This window comes from Salmo trutta, chromosome 11 (assembly GCF_901001165.1).
Source record: "Salmo trutta chromosome 11, fSalTru1.1, whole genome shotgun sequence".
Taxonomy (NCBI): domain Eukaryota; kingdom Metazoa; phylum Chordata; class Actinopteri; order Salmoniformes; family Salmonidae; genus Salmo; species Salmo trutta.
Window position 1 is genome coordinate 21,117,991 of NC_042967.1, and position 23,309 is coordinate 21,141,299.

The 23,309-nt window shown below is 45.1% G+C and overlaps 2 protein-coding genes across 6 annotated transcripts; one reads left to right on the forward strand and one right to left on the reverse strand.

Moving 5' to 3' along the window:
- Positions 1-895: 895 nt before the first annotated feature.
- LOC115202451 (protein unc-93 homolog B1) lies at positions 896-13,965 on the forward strand. Of its 5 annotated transcripts, none has more exons than XR_003879972.1 (14): positions 896-1,122; positions 1,550-1,681; positions 3,754-3,895; positions 4,619-4,772; positions 8,024-8,185; positions 8,381-8,510; positions 8,641-8,734; positions 9,235-9,359; positions 9,526-9,708; positions 10,089-10,362; positions 10,738-10,856; positions 11,124-11,246; positions 11,535-12,205; positions 12,239-13,965. XR_003879972.1 is itself a non-coding variant. In XM_029766603.1 (13 exons), the coding sequence occupies exons 1-13, from the start codon at positions 1,120-1,122 to the stop codon at positions 11,775-11,777; spliced, it is 1,884 nt and encodes a 627-aa protein (XP_029622463.1). In that variant the 5' UTR covers positions 896-1,119; the 3' UTR covers positions 11,778-13,965. The 5 variants fall into 5 exon arrangements, 1 of the variants encoding a protein (XP_029622463.1); XR_003879971.1 differs by having other exon boundaries at positions 11,535-11,925; positions 11,964-13,965; XR_003879973.1 differs by having other exon boundaries at positions 11,535-11,903; positions 12,041-13,965.
- A 1,469-nt stretch (positions 13,966-15,434) lies between these two features.
- On the reverse strand, positions 15,435-21,567 carry LOC115202466 (beta-crystallin A1). Its single transcript, XM_029766626.1, has 6 exons — positions 21,472-21,567; positions 20,710-20,786; positions 20,428-20,546; positions 18,021-18,162; positions 16,651-16,793; positions 15,435-16,014 (listed from the first exon to the last, which is right to left on the reverse strand). Exons 2-6 carry the CDS (start codon positions 20,782-20,784, stop codon positions 15,867-15,869), a joined length of 627 nt encoding a protein of 208 aa, XP_029622486.1. The 5' UTR covers positions 20,785-20,786; positions 21,472-21,567; the 3' UTR covers positions 15,435-15,866.
- Positions 21,568-23,309: the final 1,742 nt, after the last annotated feature.

The following is a 23,309-nucleotide window of genomic DNA, read 5'->3' on the forward strand; positions in this document are numbered from 1 at the left end:
ATTCCTTAGGGGGACCCTGGGAGGTGCTCCTTTTTTCTCTAGCCCTGGACTAATGCCTGTCTCAACTGATGAAGGGCACCCCTGGGCTCATATTCAGTGTCTCAGAGTAGGAGTGCTGATCTAGGCTTTATGAATACGGGCCCTTGTCCCATAGGAATAGATGGAGACACTGCTGTAGTCAATACGAGGACCATGCCTATATGAGTGTTATTTCTTTACATTTTGATCAGTCTGTTTGTTCATTGGCTTTGTATTTTCTTCATGTTGAAACTGTACAAATGTTGTACAAAGTTTTCTTTTGTGACATTTTAGAAACCTTTTTTTGTTTGTCGTTTTAAATCTGAATAAATATTGTTATGGTATATATTTTAGTTTTTAGTTATGCAATCTACACTGTATTTTCTTCACAGTAATACAATAACACTGTACTTATTTTTATGTTCCAAATGGCACCCTTTTTCCTATGTAGTGCACTATTTTTGACCAGAACACTATGGTCCTTGGTCAGAAGTAGTGCACTATATAGGGAATAGGGTGCCATTTGGGATGTATATGCCTTATTCAATGTTAAACATTGCAGGAAAATAAGGTGTTCAATCTCAAACATGTTTTACTTAGTAGACTTGTATGACTTTTCCCACAGTTTCTTGAAACCACCCTCCCATTGCAAATAAAATCAACTGTCAATTTCTAGGGTCATATTGACTTTACAACACACAAGCGCAGTCAATGCACTGTACGTTGCTTTTTCGGGATGGAACCTACATTTCGTAGGACGATGTATACCATGCGTATCCCGTACATACAACTGACACAACTTAAAACTAAATATACTCTGTCGCTTTTAAGACAATCTAATACAACGTGAAACTAAACATGCTCTGTAGCTTTAAGACAAACGTTATGGATGGGGTTAAAAAGAGGAAGTGGCCACACAGCGGAGTTTCGTTTCCCTAATGAAAGTTTTAATTTGGGATCTGAGCTTTAACACTAGAAAGGAGAAGCGCAAGTACAGTAGTACGCGACGGGGTACCAAGAAAGAATACGCAGTTTTATTCGTGCACATGACAATACAATAGACCTGAAGTGCGACCGAACGACGCCGATCCTGACATAATAATGGTGAGTGTATTGCATCTTTCCATGTATTGAATCGCGCACTCGTATTTTATACGACATTGATTTAAATGTTTGTTTTCATAAATATTTATATATTCAAGATAGTTGTATTGTCCGCCATTGTAGATGGTCACTATTTAAAATGGTGTTCTTATTGGTCACACTGTTTTAGAAGTCAAAACGTTTTAATGCAATCTAATTATCAACGTATATGTATTCATTGATAATGGAATAATAGTTGTATTTCTTATTTCTTTGATCTTTGAATGATTGATCAAGAAGCAGCAAGCCACTGTGCTCAACTCAACCATATTCCCCCATGGCTAAAACGTTTATTACACCGTACTTCATTAGTAGTCTATTTTCATTAAAGTGTCAAAAGAAATTCAATCTTCATGTGCTTACTGCTGTTCACTGTATCGTCCGACAGATGGCGGAGGCCGACACGGAAGAGAACGTGTACCGTGAGGCTGTGGCGGAGTCGCCTGTTGCGCCCCCTAATGGCGACATTAACATTGATGACCTGTTACCCGACGGTCCTCAGGGGAATATTCAAGGACAGGTGTTGTGTGACAAAAAACATGAAAATACAATGTTTTTTCAACTTTGCTACCGATGTTTACAATGCAATATCCTGTGATTTTTAAGGAGCATTCCACACTTTTTTGGTTTGTTATGATAGTGTGCTCTCTTGTTTTATTAGTTATTCTCTGAAATTATTAAAAATGAAATTATAAAAAAATGATAACTACAACACTAACAACCCTGTATTTCCCTCCCTTCACCTCTCTCTCTCTCTCTCTCCCCCTCCCTTCACCTCTCTCTCCCCCTCTCTTTACCTCTTTCTCTCTCTCTCTCCCCCCTTCACCTCTCTCTCTTTTTCTTTCTCTCCCTCCCTTCACCTCTCTCTCTCTCTCCCTGTCCTCCCCCTATCCCCCTCCCTTCCACCCCTCTCTCTCCCCCTCTCTCTCTTTCTCTCCCCCTCTCTTCACCTCTCTCTCTCCCCCTCCCTTCACCTCTCTCTCTTTCTCTCTCTCTCTTCACCTCTCTCTCCCTCTCCCCCTTTCCCCTCCCCTGTACCCCCTCTCCCCCTTTCCCCTCCCCTGTACCCCCTCTCCCCCTCCCCTCACCCCTCTCTCTTTTTCTTTCTCTCTCTCCCCCTCCCCTGTCCTCCCCTTCCCTTCACCCCTCTCTCTCCCCCTCTCGTCACCCCTCTCTCTCCCCCTCTTTCTCTCTCTCTCCCCCTCCCTTCACCTCTCTCTCTTTCTCTCTCTCTCTTCACCTCTCTCTCCCTCTCCCCCTCCCCTGTACCCCCTCTCCCCCTCCCTTCACCTCTCTCCCTCTCCCCCTTTCCCCTCCCCTGTACCCCCTCTCCCCCTCCCCTGTACCCCCTCTCCCCCTCCCTTCACCTCTCTCCCTCTCCCCCTTTCCCCTCCCCTGTACCCCCTCTCCCCCTCCCCTCACCTCTCTCTCTTTTTCTTTCTCTCTCTCTCTCTCTCTTCACCTCTCTCTCCCTCTCCCCCTCCCCCTCCCTTCACCTCTCTCCCTCTCCCTCTCCCCCTCCCCTGTACCCCCTCTCCCCCTCCCTTCACCTCTCTCTCCCTCTCCCCCTCCCCTGTACCCCCTCTCCCCCTCCCTTCACCTCTCTCCCTCTCCCCTTTCCCCTCCCCTGTCCTCCCTCTCCCCCTCCCTTCACTTCTCTCTCTCCCTCTCCCCCTCCCTTGTCCTCCCCCTATCCCCCTCCCTTCACCTCTCACTCTCCCCCTCTCGTCACCCCTCTCTCTCCCCCTCTCTCTCTTTCTCTCTCTCTCCCCCTCTCTTCACCTCTCTCTCTCCCCCTCCCTTCACCTCTCTCTTTCTCTCTCTCTCTTCACCTCTCTCTCCCTCTCCCCCTCCCCTGTACCCCCTCTCCCCCTCCCTTCACCTCTCTCCCTCTCCCCTTTCCCCTCCCCTGTACCCCCTCTCCCCCTCCCCTCACCTCTCTCTTTTTCTTTCTCTCTCTCCCCCTCCCTTCACTTCTCTCTCTCCCCCTCCCTTCACCTCTCTCTCCCTCTCCCTCTCCCCTCCCATGTCCCCCCTCTCTCCCTCCCTTCACCTCTCTCTCCCCTCCCCTGTCCTCCCTCTCCCCCTCTCGTCACCCCTCTCTCTCCCCCTCTCTTGCTTTCTCTCTCTCCCCCTCTCTTCACCTCTCTCTCTCCCCCTCCCTTCACCTCTCTCTCTTTCTCTCTCTCTCTTCACCTCTCTCTCCCTCTCCCCCTCCCTTCACCTCTCTCCCTCTCCCCCATTCCCCTCCCCTGTACCCCCTCTCCCCCTCCCCTCACCCCTCTCTCTTTTTCTTTCTCTCTCTCCCCCTCCCTTCACCTCTCTCTCCCCTCTCCCTCTCCCCTCCCATGTCCCCCCTCTCTCCCTCCCTTCACCTCTCTCTCTCCCTCCCCTGTCCCCCCTCTCCCCCTCCCTTCACCTCTCTCTCCCCTCCCCTGTCCTCCCTCTCCCCTTCCCTTCACCTCTCTCTCTCCCTCTCCCTCTCCCCCTCCCCTGTCCTCTCCCTCTCCCCCTCCCTTCACCCCTCTCCCCTCCCCTGTCCTCCCCCTATCCCCCTCCCTTCACCTCTCTCTCTCCTCACCCCTTCCCCAGATGGAGGAGTTCCTGGGCCCCCAGCCGGAGTACGATGAGGAAGAGGAGGAGAAGAAGTATTACAGGAGGAAGAAGCTGGGCGTGGTGAAGAATGTCCTGGGGGCCAGCGTCGGGGGCATGATCATATACAGCGTCTACATGGGTAACACCTGTCTGTCTCTCTGTCTATCTGACTGACTGACTGTCTTGCCTGTCTAACTGACTGTCTGACTGACTGTCTTGCCTGTCTTGTCTGTCTAACTGACTGTCTGACTGACTGTCTTGCCTGTCTTGTCTGTCTAACTGACTGTCTGACTGACTGTCTTGCCTGTCTTGTCTGTCTAACTGTCTGACTGACGTCTTGCCTGTCTTGTCTGTCTAACTGACTGTCTGACTGACTGTCTTGTCTGTCTAACTGTCTGACTGACTGTCTTGCCTGTCTTGTCTGTCTAACTGACTGTCTGACTGACTGTCTTGCCTGTCTTGTCTGTCTAACTGACTGTCTGACTGACTGTCTTGTCTGTCTAACTGTCTGACTGACTGTCTTGCCTGTCTTGTCTGTCTAACTGACTGTCTGACTGACTGTCTTGCCTGTCTTGTCTGTCTAACTGACTGTCTGACTGACTGTCTTGCCTGTCTTGTCTGTCTAACTGACTGACTGACTGACTGTCTTGACTGTCTTGTCTGTCTAACTGACTGTCTGACTGACTGTCTTGACTGTCTTGTCTGTCTAACTGACTGACTGTCTTTGACTGTCTTGCCTGTCTGTGTGTCTCTGTCTGTCAGTTCTATTCATATATGCCTGTATTCCATTTTGTGCATGTTTTGTGTATGTAATGTATTCATTCATTTATATGTGTGTGTGTGTGTGTGTGTGTGTCTGCAGGCCTGTTGCAGATGCAGCTGATCCTCCACTATGATGAGACGTACAGGGAGGTGAAGTACGGTAACCTGGGTCTGGAGGACATCGACAAGAAGATGCTGATGGGGATCAATGTTACACCCATCATTGCACTGTTATACACCCCCATACTCATCAGGTATACTATATATATATATATACACCTATCATAGGCCTGTTATACACCCCCATACTCATCAGGTATACTATATATATATACATACACCTATCATAGGCCTGTTATACACCCCCATACTCATCAGGTATACTATATATATATATATATATATATACACCTATCATAGGCCTGTTATACACCCCCATACTCATCAGGTATACTATATATATATACATACACCTATCATAGGCCTGTTATACACCCCCATACTCATCAGGTATACTATATATATACATACACCTATCATAGGCCTGTTATACACCCCTATACTCATCAGGTATACTATATATATATATATACACCTATCATAGGCCTGTTATACACCCCCATACTCATCAGGTATACTATATATATATACATACACCTATCATAGGCCTGTTATACACCCCCATACTCATCAGGTATACTATATATATATACATACACCTATCATAGGCCTGTTATACACCCCCATACTCATCAGGTATACTATATATATATATATATACATACACCTATCATAGGCCTGTTATACACCCCCATACTCATCAGGTATACTATATATATATACATACACCTATCATAGGCCTGTTATACACCCCCATACTCATCAGGTATACTATATATATATATATATACACCTATCATAGGCCTGTTATACACCCCCATACTCATCAGGTATACTATATATATATATACATACACCTATCATAGGCCTGTTATACACCCCCATACTCATCAGGTATACTATATATATATATATATATATATATATATATATATATATATATATATATATATATATATATATATATATATATACATACATACACCTATCATAGGCCTGTTATACACCCCCATACTCATCAGGTATACTATATATATATATATACATACACCTATCATAGGCCTGTTATACACCCCCATACTCATCAGGTATACTATATATATATACATACACCTATCATAGACCTGTTATACACCCCCATACTCATCAGGTATACTATATATATATACATACACCTATCATAGACCTGTTATACACCCCCATACTCATCAGGTATTCTATATATATATATATATACCTATCATAGGCCTGTTATACACCCCCATACTCATCAGGTATACTATATATATATATATACCTATCATAGACCTGTTATACACCCCCATACTCATCAGGTATTCTATATATATATATACCTATCATAGGCCTGTTATACACCCCCATACTCATCAGGTATACTATATATATATACATACACCTATCATAGGCCTGTTATACACCCCCATACTCATCAGGTATACTATATATATATATATACATACACCTATCATAGGCCTGTTATACACCCCCATACTCATCAGGTATACTATATATATATACACCCATCATTGCACTGTTATACACCCCCATACTCATCAGGTATACTATATATATATACATACACCCATCATTGCACTGTTATACACCCCCATACTCATCAGGTATACTATATATATATATACACCTATCATAGACCTGTTATACACCCCCATACTCATCAGGTATTCTATATATATATATATACCTATCATAGGCCTGTTATACACCCCCATACTCATCAGGTATACTATATATATACACCTATCATAGACCTGTTATACACCCCCATACTCATCAGGTATTCTATATATATATATATACCTATCATAGACCTGTTATACAACCCCATACTCATCAGGTATAGTGTATATATATATATATATACATACACCTATCATAGGCCTGTTATACACCCCCATACTCATCAGGTATACTATATATATATACATACACCTATCATAGACCTGTTATACAACCCCATACTCATCAGGTATACTATATATATATATATACCTATCATAGGCCTGTTATACACCCCCATACTCATCAGGTATACTATATATATATACATACACCTATCACAGGCCTGTTATACACCCCCATACTCATCAGGTATACTATATATATATATATATACATACACCCATCATTGCACTGTTATACACCCCCATACTCATCAGGTATACTATATATATATATATATATATATATATATATATATATATATATATATATATATATATATATATATACATACACCTATCATAGGCCTGTTATACACCCCCATACTCATCAGGTATACTATATATATATATATATACATACACCTATCATAGGCCTGTTATACACCCCCATACTCATCCGGTATACTATATATATACATACACCTATCACATGCCTGTTATACACCCCCATACTCATCAGGTATACTATATATATATATATATATATACATACACCCATCATTGCACTGTTATACACCCCCATACTCATCAGGTATACTATATATATATATATATATATATATATATATACATACACCTATCATAGGCCTGTTATACACCCCCATAGTCATCAGGTATACTATATATATACATACACCCATCATAGGCCTGTTATACACCCCCATACTCATCAGGTATACTATATATATATACATACACCTATCATAGGCCTGTTATACACCGCCATACTCATCAGGTATACTATATATATATATACATACACCCATCATAGGCCTGTTATACACCCCCATACTCATCAGGTATACTATATATATACATACACCTATCATAGGCCTGTTATACACCCCATACTCATCAGGTATACTATATATATATATACATACACCTATCATAGGCCTGTTATACACCCCATACTCATCATGTATACTATATATATATATATACATACACCTATCATAGGCCTGTTATACACCCCCATACTCATCAGGTATACTATATATATATATATATATACATACATACATACACCCATCATAGGCCTGTTATACACCTCCATACTCATCAGGTATACTATATACATACATACATACATACATACATACATACATACATACATACATACATACATACATACATACATACATACATACATACATACATACATACATACATACATACATACACCTGTTATACACCTCCATACTAATCAGGTCTACACACATACTCCTACTTTCTTCTCGTTCTTTCTCTCCTCTCTCCTCGCTCTCGCTCTCTATCCTCTCGCTCTCTATCCTCTCGCTCTCTCTCGCTCCTCTCTCGCTATCGCTCTCTCCTCTCCTCTCCTCTCCTCTCCTCTCCTCTCCTCTCCCCTCTCCTCTCCATCCTATGTCTCTCTCTTTCAGGTTTCTGGGCACCAAGTGGATGATGTTTCTGGCCAGTGGAATTTACGCTCTCTTCGTCTCAACCAATTACTGGGAGCGATACTACACCCTGGTACCATCGGCTGTGGCCATTGGTGCAGCCATTGTCCCGCTGTGGGCGTCATTAGGGAACTACATCACAAGGTTAGGAAGTGGAGAATTGAGACACACACACATCGTCACACAGACCAGAATACATTTAGAGCTAGCTTGTATGGGTTGCAGTGTTTGTTGTGTTATGCATTGTTATGCGGTGATATGTTGTGTTTTGCTGTGTAGTGTTAATCACACTGTATTTTATTGTGTTTATCTTTCTGTCTCTCTCTCTCACTCACTCAGGATGGCCCAACAGTACTATGAGTATGTCAACTATAAGGATGATCACGTTCAGGAACAGAAGAAACTACCCAAGGGGGCGTGTCATCGCTATGTCATCGTCTTCCAATCCGTGTTCTTCATCATCTTCCATGTATGTTGCCATTGGTCGAGTCACTTGTCAGTCAGTGAGTGATATCGGTTAAGCCTTTTGTGTGTTTGTGTGTGTGTTCGTGTGTGTGAGGATTCTGATGTCTGGCTGTGTTTCTCTTTGTGTCTCTCAGCTCAGCCTGGTGTTTGCAGAGTTCCCCCAGCGCATCTTCCTCCACCAGTACCTTAGTGACTACAACCACACACTGTACAATGTTAAACACTGTGGTAAACTCACCAGTAGTCTGTTATTAACTTCCATTTCCTTACCCTGACTCTCAGAGGAGAAGCATGATCTATGGTTTTAATAGCACTGTTTTCGTGCACCTGAATCTCTCTCATCCCCCCTCCCACTCCCACTCCCCCTCCCCACTCCTCTCTCTCTCTCTCTCTCTCTCTCGCTCTCTCTGATCAATGGTTTTAATAGCACTGTTTTCATGCACCTGAATCTCTCTCATCCCCCCTCCCACTCCCCCTCCCCACTCCTCTCTCTCTCTCTCTCTCTCTCGCTCTCTCTGATCAATGGTTTTAATAGCACTGTTTTCATGCACCTGAATCTCTCTCATCCCCCCTCCCCACTCCCCCCTCCTCTCTCTCTCTCTCTGATCAATGGTTTAAAAAATATACAGGTTTTTGTTTCATCACTTTCTTTATCCCTCTCTCTTTATTGGGTTCAGAGGACAGTGCTATGATTGGTGGTTTTAATAACTCCTCCCCCTTCCCTCCAGGTGCGGAGGGCAGTGGTATGATCGAGGGTTTCAACAGGACCGTCCTGAAGCGCCTCCCTCGCTCCCTGGCGCTGATCCAGGTGGAGAGTGTTCTCATGGGGGCCGCCTTCCTCTCCATGATCATCGTAAGACACACACACACAGGCAAAGACACGTCTGTACACACCTACCTAAAATGATCATCCTAAAAACCTAGCTTTATTACACCCAACAATCAATACAACACCCTCCGAGATTACCCAGAGTCCATTGCTTGCTGTCCCACAGTCCTTCACTGTGTTTTACCCATAGTTCCTGGCGGTGTGCGGGGCTGCGTACCGCCCTACAGAGGAGATCGATCTGAGGAGTATCGGCTGGGGGAACATCTTCCAGTTGCCCTTCAAACACCTGAGAGACTACAGACTGAGACTCCTCATCCCCTTCTTCATCTACAGTGGACTGGACACACTCTTCTCTGTCACCGGACTCACTCTGGTAGTCATTACAGGAAGTCCTTTAATAACTGTAGTAGCTGGAGTCTGAATGTTGTCCATGTAGCTTTCACAGACCTACTGCGTCACTTTACCTAGTGTAGACTTAGATTCTGTTGGAGGGAAGCTGTATTCATGATGCTCGATCTCTCCTCGCTCTCTCCTCTCTCTCTCTCTCTCTCTCTCTCTCTCTCTCTCTCTCTCTCGATCATGCTCTTTCTCTCTCTCTCCTCTCGCTCATGCTCTTCCTCTCTCTTTCTCTCTTTCTCTTGCTCACTCACTCACTCACAATCTCTCTCTCTGTCCTGTTCACCCCCCCATTCTCCTACTTTCCCTGTCTTTTTCTCTCCTCTAACCTACCCTCATGTCTCCCCTCCCTCCCAGTCGTATGGTGTGTGTACGGTGGGTCTGGAGTGGCTGTATCTCCTGGTGATGGTCTATGGTCTGTCCTGCTCCCTGTTCTCCTGCCTGTCCCTGTCCCTCCTCAGGCTGCCACGCTACGTCTCTCTGCTAGGGGGCGCTGTGATCCACGGTCCTCTGCTGGTGTTCCTGCTGTTCTGGTCCCCGGCGCCACGCTCACCTGATCAACTGCCTTACCTGCTGGTGGTGATCGCCCTCTGGGGAATGGGGTCTGCATTGAATAAGACTGGACTCAGCAGTGAGTTTTAGTACTCTGATTAGACACACACACACACACACACACACACACACACTGGACTCTTTTATTTCCTAGTTGGAAAAGTGTTGTTCTTTTCCAGTTCAGACTTAATCATTTCAAACATTTATGTCTCCTCTCTCTCTCCCATACCTTCCTCCCCTCTACCTATCTCCTTCTTCACCTCCCCTTTCTCTCTCTACCCCCCCTCTCCACTGCCCTCCTCTCTCTCTTGCTCTCTTTCTATCTACCCCCCTCTCCACCGCACCCCCCCCCCCCTGCCCCCCACTCTCCACTGTCTCTCTCTCTCTCTCTCTCTCTCTCTCTCTCTCTCTCTCTCTCTCTCTCTCTCTCTCTCTCTCTCTCCGTGTCTGTCAGTTCTCCTGGGTATGTTGTATGAAGATAAAGAGAGACTGGACTTTGTCTACACCATCTACCACTGGTGGCAGGCTATCGCCATCTTCATAGTCTACCTGTGGACTGGACTCATCATGAGGGTGTGTGTGTGTCCCTGTGTCCGTGTGTGTCCCCGTGTGTGTACGCATGTCCGTGTGTGTGTCCGTGTGTGTTCCCGTGTGTGTGACCCCGTGTGTGTGTCCGTGTGTGTGTCCGTGTGTGTTCCCGTGTGTGTGTCCGTGTGTGTATCCGTGTGTGTGTCCGTGTGTGTGTCCATGTGTGTTAGAAAAAGTGTAAAAATGATTAATTTAAAGTGCTATTTCACTCCTCTCTTTCTCTCCTTCTCATTCCTGGTCCCTCCTCCTCAGGCCAAACTCTCCATTCTATTGGTCATCTTGCTGCTGGCATGCTTCTGCTATTGGACGATGGAGCGACACCTGTCCAAGAACATGCCTTTCAGACTGCCTCGCATTCCCCGCCCCAAACACAAGGTAACCTATCACAATCTGTTCACTTTTTGCTATGTTTTTGCTTTTTTTTCTTTAAAATACCATTTGGCTGGAGAGAAAAGAGCAAATATCACATATCACCTTCACTAGTAATGCGATAAAGACAAGCAAACAGAACATCGAAATGAAAGTCTTTCTTTAAAGTTTGGCATTGGCAATAAAGACAATTAAAGAGCAATATCAAGTGTCTTCGATAATGACACAAAGTCATCAATTGACATGTTTGGTCTGTAATGTAATATAATTTTGACCATGTCACTTCCTCCTCAGGTCAAAGGTTATCGTTACCTGGAGGAGGAAAATTCAGACGAGTCGAACTCGGAGGAGAGTGATGAGGATGAGGATGAAGAGCAGCAGGAGGAGGTGATCAGGGAGGACTTCGGCGGAGACGCAGGGTCGCAGGGCTCTGATTCGACCAGGGAGAGGAGGGGAGGGGCTAGGGGTCAGCGCAGGAGGCGAGACGATGATTACGAGCAAGCAGGGGAAAGGGAGGAGAGAGAGAAGGAGGGATAGAGAGAGGGAGAGGGATAGAGAAAGAGGGAGGAGATTTAAAGAAGAGTGAAAGAGTGAAAAATAGTGAGAGAGAGCGAGAGACAGAGAGAGCGCGAGTCCTCTAGGTGTCCTCTAGCTGTTCTCTAGGTATCCTCTAGCTGTCCTCTAGGTATCCTCTAGCTGTCCTCTAGCTATCCTCTACTCTAGCTGTCCTCTAGGTACCCTCTAGCTGTCCTCTAGGTATCCTCTAGCTGTCCTCTAGGTATCCTCTAGCTGTCCTCTAGGTATCCTCTAGCTGTCCTCTAGGTATCCTCTAGCTGTCCTCTAGGTATCCTCTAGGTATCCGCTAGCTGACCTCTAGGTATCCTCTAGCTGTCCTCTAGGTATCCTCTAGCTGTCCTCTAGGTATCCTCTAGCTGTCCTCTAGGTATCCTCTAGCTGTCCTCTAGGTATCCTCTAGGTATCCGCTAGCTGTCCTCTAGGTATCCTCTAGCTGTCCTCTAGGTATCCTCTAGCTGTTCTCTAGGTATCCTCTAGCTGTCCTCTAGCTATCCTCTAGGTATCCGCTAGCTGACCTCTAGGTATCCTCTAGCTGTCCTCTAGCTATCCTCTAGCTATCCTCTAGGTATCCGCTAGCTATCCTCTAGCTGTCCTCTAGCTATCCTCTAGCTATCCTCTAGGTATCCTCTAGCTGTCCTCTAGCTGTCCTCTAGCTATCCTCTAGCTGTCCTCTAGGTGACCTCTAGGTATCCTCTAGGTATCCTCTAGGTATCCGCTAGCTGACCTCTAGCTGTCCTCTAGCTGTCCTCTAGCTGTGCTCTAGGTACCCTCTAGCTGTCCTCTAGCTGTCCTCTAGGTACCCTCTAGCTGTCCTCTAGGTGACCTCTAGGTATCCTCTAGGTATCCTCTAGGTATCCTCTAGCTGACCTCTAGCTGTCCTCTAGCTGTCCTCTAGCTGTGCTCTAGGTATCCTCTAGGTACTTTCCCCAGTCCAGCTCTCTTTCATCAGTGCAGATTAAGGAAAGGAGCTGAATCAGAAGAAGAGACAAAACGGGTGTGTCTCAAATGTAACACTTTTCACTTCATAGTGCCCTACTTTTGACCCCGAACTTTAACCTTGGTCAAAAGTTGTGCACTATGAATAAGGTCCCATTTGGAACGCAGACAATACTGTATGTCTAGGCTATTGACACGCACCTAGAGGGGGATTGACATATATAGATAATAAACCCAGTCATAATTGAAGAGGTTCATCCACAGGAGGATAAAACAGAGTGGTACAGGAGGATAAAACAGAGCGGTACAGGAGGATAAAACAGAGCAGTACAGGAGGATAAAACAGAGCGGTACAGGAGGATAAAACAGAGTGATACAGGAGGATAAAACAGAGCGGTACAGGAGGATAAAACAGAGCGGTACAGGAGGATAAAACAGAGCGGTACAGGAGGATAAAACAGAGTGATACAGGAGGATAAAACAGAGCGGTACAGGAGGATAAAACAGAGCGGTACAGGAGGATAAAACAAGGGTACAGGAGGATAAAACAGAGCTGTACAGGAGGAAAGAGAATAACGGGGGATTTTACACAGAAAGAAAGAGGATGAAGAGAGGACAGGAATTCAGTTTAGAAGGTTTCTCATAACACAACTGAAAAGGGAAGAAGTTATTTACTCCACTTCAAATATGAACCCGTTTCCTTCCGATGCATGATCACATGGGGTGTGGCCCAAATGTCACACTATTCACTATATAGTGCACTCATTTTGAACAGGGCCCATTAGGGCTCTGGTCAAAAGTAGTGTACTATATAGGGAATGGGGTGCCATTTCGGACTCACCCGTACTGTATAGACACCTGAAACATATGTGCAGTTAAGTACGTCACAGGGCACATACAGGGCTCTGATCAAAAGTAGTGCACTATAGAGGGAATAAGGTGCCATCTGGGACACAACCTTTGTATTTCAACAGTATCACTGTATTGTATTGTTAACCAGCTGTGTTGTCATGGTTCCTAGCTCAGCTGTTTTGAGTGGCCTACATTTTATGTTGTTTTTTTTGTAAGGAATTTATTCAATCAATGATTTTGAAAAAATGTAATTATAGTCATGAATTATAATGAGAATATATTGATTGTAATTGTTTTTCTTATGACTGAAGTGAGTTTTGAAGTTGTTTTCTGAGTATAAAGCTGGTTTTGTGCCTCTTAATGTGGGTGTTCTGTTATCGAAGACCAACTAATATCACCATGGAAACTTAGTTCATAAAAGTGAACACCTTATATGCTTAGTTAAATAAAACATTAAAAAAGTCACTCCTACACTGTAAGAAAGCCGTAAAGATATATAAAATTCACAAAAAAACATTAACTTTTTATAAGACTTGATCTTTATTTGGATCCCCATGAGCTGACGCCATGACAACAGCTAAATGTGTATACAAGCATACAGTCAACACACACACACACATACATTTAAAGGTACACTGAGTGTAAAAGTTATTTTTAACTCAAATTTTGGTTTGAGAGGTGACTGTTTCATAGACACATATGGTATTATATGAATCCATTTTTTTCTCGTTAAACCACACAGCCGTTAGTAGGCTAGTAAGAAAAGCTGTAAGTCATGGCTGTGGGGAGGTATGCCCCTTTGTGTGTGCTCCAATCAGGTCATTCCTGGGCTAGTTCTGTCCATTGAGTTCAGGCAGAGTTTCCCAGCCCTCTCCTTGGGCCTCTCCAGACGTTTCACATTTTTGTTTTAACCTTAAATTGGCACACCTGGTTCAATTAGTCAAAGGCTTGATGATTAGTTGACTAATTAAATCAGCGTGCCAGTTTAAGGTTGAAATGAAAATGTGAAATGTCTGTTGGAACCCAAGGAGAGGGTTGGGAAACCCTGATTTAAGGGACCTCTTTTGGCTCAAGAGCACCCCCCAGAGGCAAAAGTTATGTATAGTACAATAGATGTTGAGTACACAGTACAGATGTACAGTATAATACAAGTATATACGTAGTAGATGTATTGTAGATATGTGTATGAAGACATTTCGATGTCTCTATATAGAAGACATATATATATATATAGTACAGTATATAGTAGATATGTGTATGAAGACATAGTACACTATAGTAGTGTGTATTGAAGACTATAGTACAGTATATGTGTATGAAGACATATAGTACAATATATAGTAGATATGTGTATAGAAGAATATAGTACAGTACATAGTAGATATGTATATAGAAGACTATAGTACAGTATATGTGTATGAAGACATATAGTACAGTATATAGTAGATATGTGTATGAAGACATATGTATAGTACATCTCCGTTTTTGTTGTGTTCCCAAACTCACAATGTATCCCGTTTTCTACACACCAGTCAGTGAATCAGGTAAGTGCCCACTTTGTTTGTTTCACGGTGTTCTTTTCGTTTTGTTTTCCCTCAAATTCATCTAACGCTTTTTTTCTACATCGGCATGCCAAACTATTGTTGATGTGGCCATTTTAATAAAGGGGAAAAGGCTAACTGTCATAGTCATGGTATACGGTCTCACATACACACGGCTGAATGCTGTTTTAGCCAATCAGCATCCAGTATCCAAACTACCCAGTTTATAGTACGGTATATAGTGAATGTGTACAAACATATAGTACCCAAGAAGAACACAGGACCCAGGTTTGAGGTGAGCATGAGTTTATTGGTCAGTGATGATCTCCCTCCTCTCTCACCACTACTGTCTATTGCTGTTATTGGTGCTGGTGAACCAAAGTCCCTGATATATATCTGTGATATATACTACAACCTGCTAGACCGTTATTACACTATAACGGTCCTCTATAACATGTGTTACGGTGATGATTTAACTCGTCTCACGTTGCTGTTACGGCGCTGACATACGAGTCGCCTCTCGTAGGACTGACACCCTGTTGTGTTATCAACCAGAGTGTCTGAGGAAGTCAGTGACGGAGTTGACATGTGTTAGTAGAAACGGTGGGATGGTTCTGACTGACTGTGTTTGTGGTGGCCGTGCTGTGACAAGGCCCCAGTAGACCCAGCCCTAGGCCGAAGCCTGAGGCTCTGTTAGGGGTACGGTCCGCTCTGGGCCCGGTTAGTGCTGGATACGGCGGATAGACTGGATCTGGGGGGTCTGGCAGTGGGAGCCCCAGTTCTTCCAGTGCTGGTAGTCTCCACTGTGTCTCTCACATTCCATGATGTACTGCTGGCCCCTGTAGCCGGGGAACTGGTAGCACACAAAGCTGTGGGGAGAGAGAGGGAGAGGGAGCGAAGGGAGAGAGAGAGGAGAGAGCGGGAGCGGAGGAGGAAGGGAGAGGGATGGAGGGAGAGAGGAGAGAGCGGGAGCGGAGGGGGAAGGGAGAGGGATGGAGGGAGAGAGGAGAGAGAGGGAGCGGAGGGGGGAAGGTAGAGGGATGGAGAGAGAGGGAGTGGAGGGGGAAGGGAGAGGAGAGAGGGAGCGGAGGGGGGAAAGGAGAGGAGAGAGGGAGCAGAGGGAGGAAAGGAGAGGAGAGAGGGAGCAGAGGGGGGAAAGGAGAGAAGGTGATAGGTGGGGTGCAGAGGGAGAGAGGAGGGACATAGAGGGAGGGAGAAACATGTTTGGCTTAGAGTGGACTTTTGCTTGACACTGAATTGTGTCACTCAATGTTTTGCTTTTTATTGTCTCACTATAGCAAGATTGGAGTGTGGTTGTGTCAGTGGAGGCTGCTGAGGGGAGGACGGCTCATAATAACGGCTGGATCAGAGCAAATGGAAACCACGTGTTTGATACCATTCCACTTATTTTGATCCAGCAGTTACCACGAGCCCAACCTCCTGAGGTGTGTGCCATTGTTTTTGTACAGTATCTGTGAGTGAGTTTGTGCTTAATGTTGACTTACGCGCCACACTGAACGTGCATGGATCCGACCTCAGGCATGCACCAGCCCATGGCCCTCAGAGAGGGGTAATCATCACACAGCTCAACGCTGCGGCCCATGAAGTTCTCTGTCTCAAAGATCTGCATACGACTGCTCTGGTGGGACTGGGAGGAGAAGGAGGAGAGAGGATAGAGAGAGAGAGAGGATAGAGGGGGAGGGTGGAGAGAGGATATAGGGGGAGAGAGGATAGAGGGAGAGAGAGGATAGAGGGGGAGGGTGGAGAGAGGATATAGGGGAGAGATGATAGAGGGAGAGAGAGGATAGAGAGGGGAGAGAGGATAGAGAGGGGAGAGAGGATAGAGGGGGAGCGAGGATAGGGGGGAGAGGATAGAGGGGGAGCGAGGATAGAGGGGGAGGGGGGAGAGAGGGGGGGAGAGAGGATAGAGGGGGGGAGAGAGGATAGAGGGGGGTAGAGAGAGGATAGAGGGGGGGAGAGAGGATAGAAGGGGGGAGAGAGGATAGAAGGGGGGAGAGAGGATAGAGGGGGAGAGGATAGAGGGGGGGAGAGAGGATAGAGGGAGAGAGAGGATAGAGGGGGAGAGAGGATAGAGGGGGAGAGAGGATAGAGGGGGAGAGAGGATAGAGGGGGAGAGAGGATAGAGGGGGAGAGAGGATAGAGGGGGAGAGGATAGAGGGAGAGAGTGGGAGGGTTAAACACAATGCTAGGAAACAATCTCACTGTTTCCTTTTTGCTTTCTCTCTCATACACACTGACACACAGTACTCTATCCTCTCTGTCTGTCTTCTATAAACACTAACATAGAATACTGTCTTCTATAAACACTAACATAGAATACTGTCTTCTATAAACACTAACATAGAATACTGACCACTGTTTTCTATAAACACTAACATAGAATACTGACCCACTGTCTTCTGTAAACACTAACATAGAATACTGTCTTCTATAAACACTAACATAGAATACTGTCTTCTATAAACACTAACATAGAATACTGTCTTCTATAAACACTAACATAGAATACTGACCACTGTCTTCTATAAACACTAACATAGAATACTGTCTTCTATAAACACTAACATAGAATACTGTCTTCTATAAACACTTACATAGAACTGTCTTCTATAAACACTAACATAGAATACTGACCACTATAAACACTAACATAGAATACTGACCACTGTCTTCTATAAACACTAACATAGAATACTGACCCACTGTCTTCTGTAAACACTAACATAGAATACTGACCCTCTTTCACACGCTCTCTATGTATCCATCTCTCGCTGTATTTCTCTCTCTCCCACACATACACACATATACACACTCACCCCCTACACACACACACACACACACACACAGTCCTCACAGCGCAGTAGATTGGGCGCAGGGACATGAGGCGCTCCACGTGGTAGGACAGGGAGCCGCTGTAGGCGTCCCAGTGGGGGTACTCTCCTCTCTCCAGGATGAACTGCTGGCCCTGGAAGTCATGGTGCTCAAAGCCCACCCAGCTACAGGGGTAGGGAGAGAGAGTTACTGACATGTTACATTCAGAGATAGAAGGGGACAGAGAGGGAGAGAGAGTTACTGACATGTTACATTCAGAGATAGAAGGGGAGAGAGTTACTGACATGTTACATTCAGAGATAGAAGGGGACAGAGAGGGAGAGAGAGTTACTGACATGTTACATTCAGAGATAGAGGGGGAGAGAGTTACTGACATGTTACATTCAGAGATAGAAGGGGACAGAGAGGGGGGAGAGAGTTACTGACATATTACATTCAGAGATAGAAGGGGACAGAGAGGGAGAGAGAGTTACTGACATGTTACATTCAGAGATAGAAGGGGACAGAGAGGGAGAGAGAGTTACTGACATGTTACATTCAGAGATAGAAGGGGAGATAGAGTTACTGACATGTTACATTCAGAGATAGAAGGGGAGAGAGAGGGAGAGAGAGTTACTGACAATTTACATTAAGAGATAGAGGGGGAGAGAGTTACTGACATGTTACATTCAGAGATAGAGGGGGAGAGAGTTACTGACATGTTACATTCAGAGATAGAAGGGGACAGAGAGGGGGAGAGAGTTACTGACATGTTACATTCAGAGATAGAAGGGGACAGAGAGGGAGAGAGAGTTACTGACATGTTACATTCAGAGATAGAAGGGGACAGAGAGGGGAGAGAGTTACTGACATGTTACATTCAGAGATAGAAGGGGACAGAGAGGGAGAGAGAGTTACTGGCATGTTACATTCAGAGATAGAAGGGGACAGAGAGGGGAGAGAGTTACTGACATGTTACATTCAGAGATAGAAGGGGACAGAGAGGGGAGAGAGAGTTACTGACATGTTACATTCAGAGATAGAAGGGGACAGAGAGGGGAGAGAGTTACTGACATGTTACATTCAGAGATAGAAGGGGAGAGAGAGGGAGAGAGAGGGGGAGAGAGAGTTACTGACATGTTACATTCAGAGATAGAAGGGGACAGAGAGGGAGAGAGAGTTACTGACATGTTACATTCAGAGATAGAAGGGGAGAGAGAGGGGGAGAGAGTTACTGACATGTTACATTCAGAGATGAGAGGGAGAGAGAGGGGGAGAGTTACTGACATGTTACATTCAGAGATAGAAGGGGAGAGAGAGGAAGAGAGAGTTACTGACATGTTACATTCAGAGATAGAAGGGGACAGAGAGGGGGAGAGTTACTGACATGTTACATTCAGAGATAGAAGGGGACAGAGAGAGGGAGAGAGTTACTGACATGTTACATTCAGAGATAGAAGGGGAGAGAGAGGGGGAGAGAGAGTTACTGACATGTTACATTCAGAGATAGAAGGGGACAGAGAGAGGGAGAGAGAGTTACTGACATGTTACATTCAGAGATAGAAGGGGAGAGAGAGGGGGAGAGAGTTACTGACATGTTACATTCAGAGATGAGAGGGAGAGAGAGGGGGAGAGTTACTGACATGTTACATTCAGAGATAGAAGGGGAGAGAGAGGAAGAGAGAGTTACTGACATGTTACATTCAGAGATAGAAGGGGACAGAGAGGGAGAGAGAGTTACTGACATGTTACATTCAGAGATAGAAGGGGACAGAGAGGGGAGAGAGTTACTGACATGTTACATTCAGAGATAGAAGGGGACAGAGAGGGGGAGAGAGAGTTACTGACATGTTACATTCAGAGATAGAAGGGGACAGAGAGGGGGAGAGAGAGTTACTGACATGTTACATTCAGAGATAGAGGGGGAGAGAGTTACTGACATGTTACATTCAGAGATAGAGGGGGAGAGAGTTACTGACATGTTACATTCAGAGATAGAAGGGGACAGAGAGGGGGAGAGAGAGTTACTGACATGTTACATTCAGAGATAGAAGGGGACAGAGAGGGGGAGAGAGTTACTGACATGTTACATTCAGAGATAGAAGGGGACAGAGAGAGGGAGAGAGTTACTGACATGTTACATTCAGAGATAGAAGGGGGCAGAGAGGGGGAGAGAGAGAGTTACTGACATGTTACATTCAGAGATAGAGGGGGAGAGAGTTACTGACATGTTGTATTTCATTCAAAGAGAAGGAGACAGATTAAAATACAGTGAGACAATAGCAGGACAAAGGGACAACACCCCACCCTGGTGGTCAATGGTTGACCGTGCATGACAACATGCTACAGCACAGAGAATCATACACCCACCCACCCACACACACACACACCGATACCCCCACTCACACACACACAGCCTCCACAGACAACCAGGGTGGTAAGAGACTCACGCTCCACTCTCCACTCTGATAGAGCGGATGTTGTCCAGACCACAGTCCTGGATGTTACAGCACTCAGAGGTAAACTCCTGGCACTTGCCCTGGAAGTGTTCCTGCTCAAACACAGTCACCTACAGGGACAGATAGATAGATATTAGTGTGTTTGTGTTAATCATATAATACATTATTTAAATGTGTGTGTGTGTGTGTGTGTGTGTGTGTGTGTGTGTGTGTGTGTGTGTGTGTGTGTGTGTGTGTGTGTGTGTGTGTGTGTGTGTGTGAGAGAGAGATCACCTTGAAAAAAGGAGCCATACCCATGCCAGGGAAAAACATGGGGGAGGTCATGTGGGTTTTAGTAGCTCTATTCATGTCTGTAGAGAGAGAGAGAGGGGAGGGGAGAGAGAGAGAGGGGGGGATAGAGGGGAGGGAGAGAGAGGTGGCATGTGAGAGAGATGGAGCGGGAGAGAGAGGGACGTTTCATCATTTAAACTAGGATAGATTACAGTTCAATGGATTAAAATCCTTTAATATTGTTTATGCATTCCCAGTAATCTATGAACTATGTTAATGATGATATCTAGAAATGTCCTCATGTTCCTGATGTCTCTGATATTATTTCCATTGTGATGTGGGCCTTTCCAGCTTCCTCCACAACCAACATTACTGCCAGCATCCAACAACTCTAATAAAAGGTCATGGTAGCATATTGTAGCATAGCCTCAAATAAATTGTGACAATCCTTACAAAAACTTAAAAAGTTTGTTTAAACTGGTTAAAACCGTTTTCTAAAACGTACTGTAACATAAGCCATCACCAAAAACAATAACTAGACGTTATCAATTTCTAATAACAGCCAATATTTATTCCATCACCAACAACGAACCCTATTTGGACTAGGCCTACAATGATATTTAACATTTTTATAAATGTAGGCTAAGAAATACTTCTCAAAATGTTTATCCAATTATGAGTGTTACGCTGGTGGGCAGCCTAGGCCTTAATCCGTTCTGTTGAAACACCATGGGCTATTCGGTTCAACCAGGACCGGGGGCTTACCTGGTTCGTCTCCTCTCCTCTCTCACGCGCCAATCCTTTTACATAGAGTTTTGTGAGAATCTGGCGCTTCTGTTTTATACCACAGTCCACGGTGGCCCGCGCGTCTCCACTGGCGACAACGTGCGTGCGTGTGCGCGTTTCATCATGTCTGTGTGAGTGAGGTGTGAGTGAGTTGGGGGTAAATTGAGCACGCTCATGCGCGTGTTTCGATGTCGGCACCATTCTGTGTGTCCGTGCGTAAATGTGTCCTATGGGTGCGCGCGGCCGTGTGAGCAATACACCAGTCCGCCCACCTCTCTCTCTCTCTCTCTCTCTCTCTCTCGCTCTCTCTCTCACTTTATTTGTTTCCTATGCGGTCGGGTGTGCGCCTTGTTGACTCAGCAGATAATATAGTACCAACCCCGTTGGCGTTCTAAGCCGGTTGAATGCATGGTGGGACAGTGATGTTCGCGGTCCGTTCAGAGTGAATGGGGGGCCCAGTGTTGGACCGAACGCCGTTATATTCGTATAGGTCAGCAGTGCCATCGTATAGCGTTAACAATGGCCGGGCTGTAGGTAGAGCGTTAACAATGGCCGGGCTGTAGGTAGAGAATGACAAGGATTTACCTCTCCTGTGCTGTGGTCAGACCACTGTGTGCTTTTAGAGTAAAACATTTCTGGAAATTATGGAAACTAGAAATCAGTGTCAAAGAATGTGACTTCAGTTAAATGTAGAGATAATGTTATGAAATAGCTGCCTTGCCTATCACAATGACTTCAATCAAATTAGATGTTAGTATTGATATAACATAATATACTAACCCTAGTGTATATAGCCTATTCTATAGAAGCAAAATGTCAAGTCATAGCCATAATTTTTTTTAAAGTGAACTAAAATTGTAGTAGGTTTCAGCAGTAGGCTAGGCTATACTAGAGATGTTAGACCAATAGAATGTTCTGTTTATCCAAGCCCATAGTACTGGTGAGTTCACACTGTTGTCATGGTAGCACCCCCCCCCCCCCACACACACACACAGTCCCTGCTGACCTCATTTAACCCTTGACCTCTGAGCTAGAACATTTGAGGAGGTTATGGCAGGCTGTTAGCTGATCGTTTACACACACACACACACATTTAAACACACACACTTCATATTTGGTATATTGCATGTGCAACAACATTATTTGAACAGTGAGGTTGCAGATTTTAGACTGAGAACATTGTGGAAGGAATTCCACATGACATACCAGAGAGGCTAAAGAGATATTACCATACTGGTTACACCCATCATACCAGAGGGGCTAGGAAGGTAGAGAGATATTACCATACTGGTTACACCCATCATACCAGAGGGGCTAGGAAGGTAGAGAGATATTACCATACTGGTTACACCCATCATACCAGAGGGGCTAGGAAGGTAGAGAGATATTGCCATACTGGTTACACCCATCATACCAGAGGGGCTAGGAAGGTAGAGAGATATTACCATACTGGTTACACCCATCATACCAGAGGGGCTAGGAAGGTAGAGAGATATTACCATACTGGTTACACCCATCATACCAGAGGGGCTAGGAAGGTAGAGAGATATTGCCATACTGGTTACACCCATCATACCAGAGGGGCTAGGAAGGTAGAGAGATATTACCATACTGGTTACATCCATCATACCAGAGGGGCTAGGAAGGTAGAGAGATATTACCATACTGGTTACACCCATCATACCAGAGGGGCTAGGAAGGTAGAGAGATATTGCCATACTGGTTACACCCATCATACCAGAGGGGCTAGGAAGGTAGAGAGATATTACCATACTGGTTACACCCATCATACCAGAGGGGCTAGGAAGGTAGAGAGA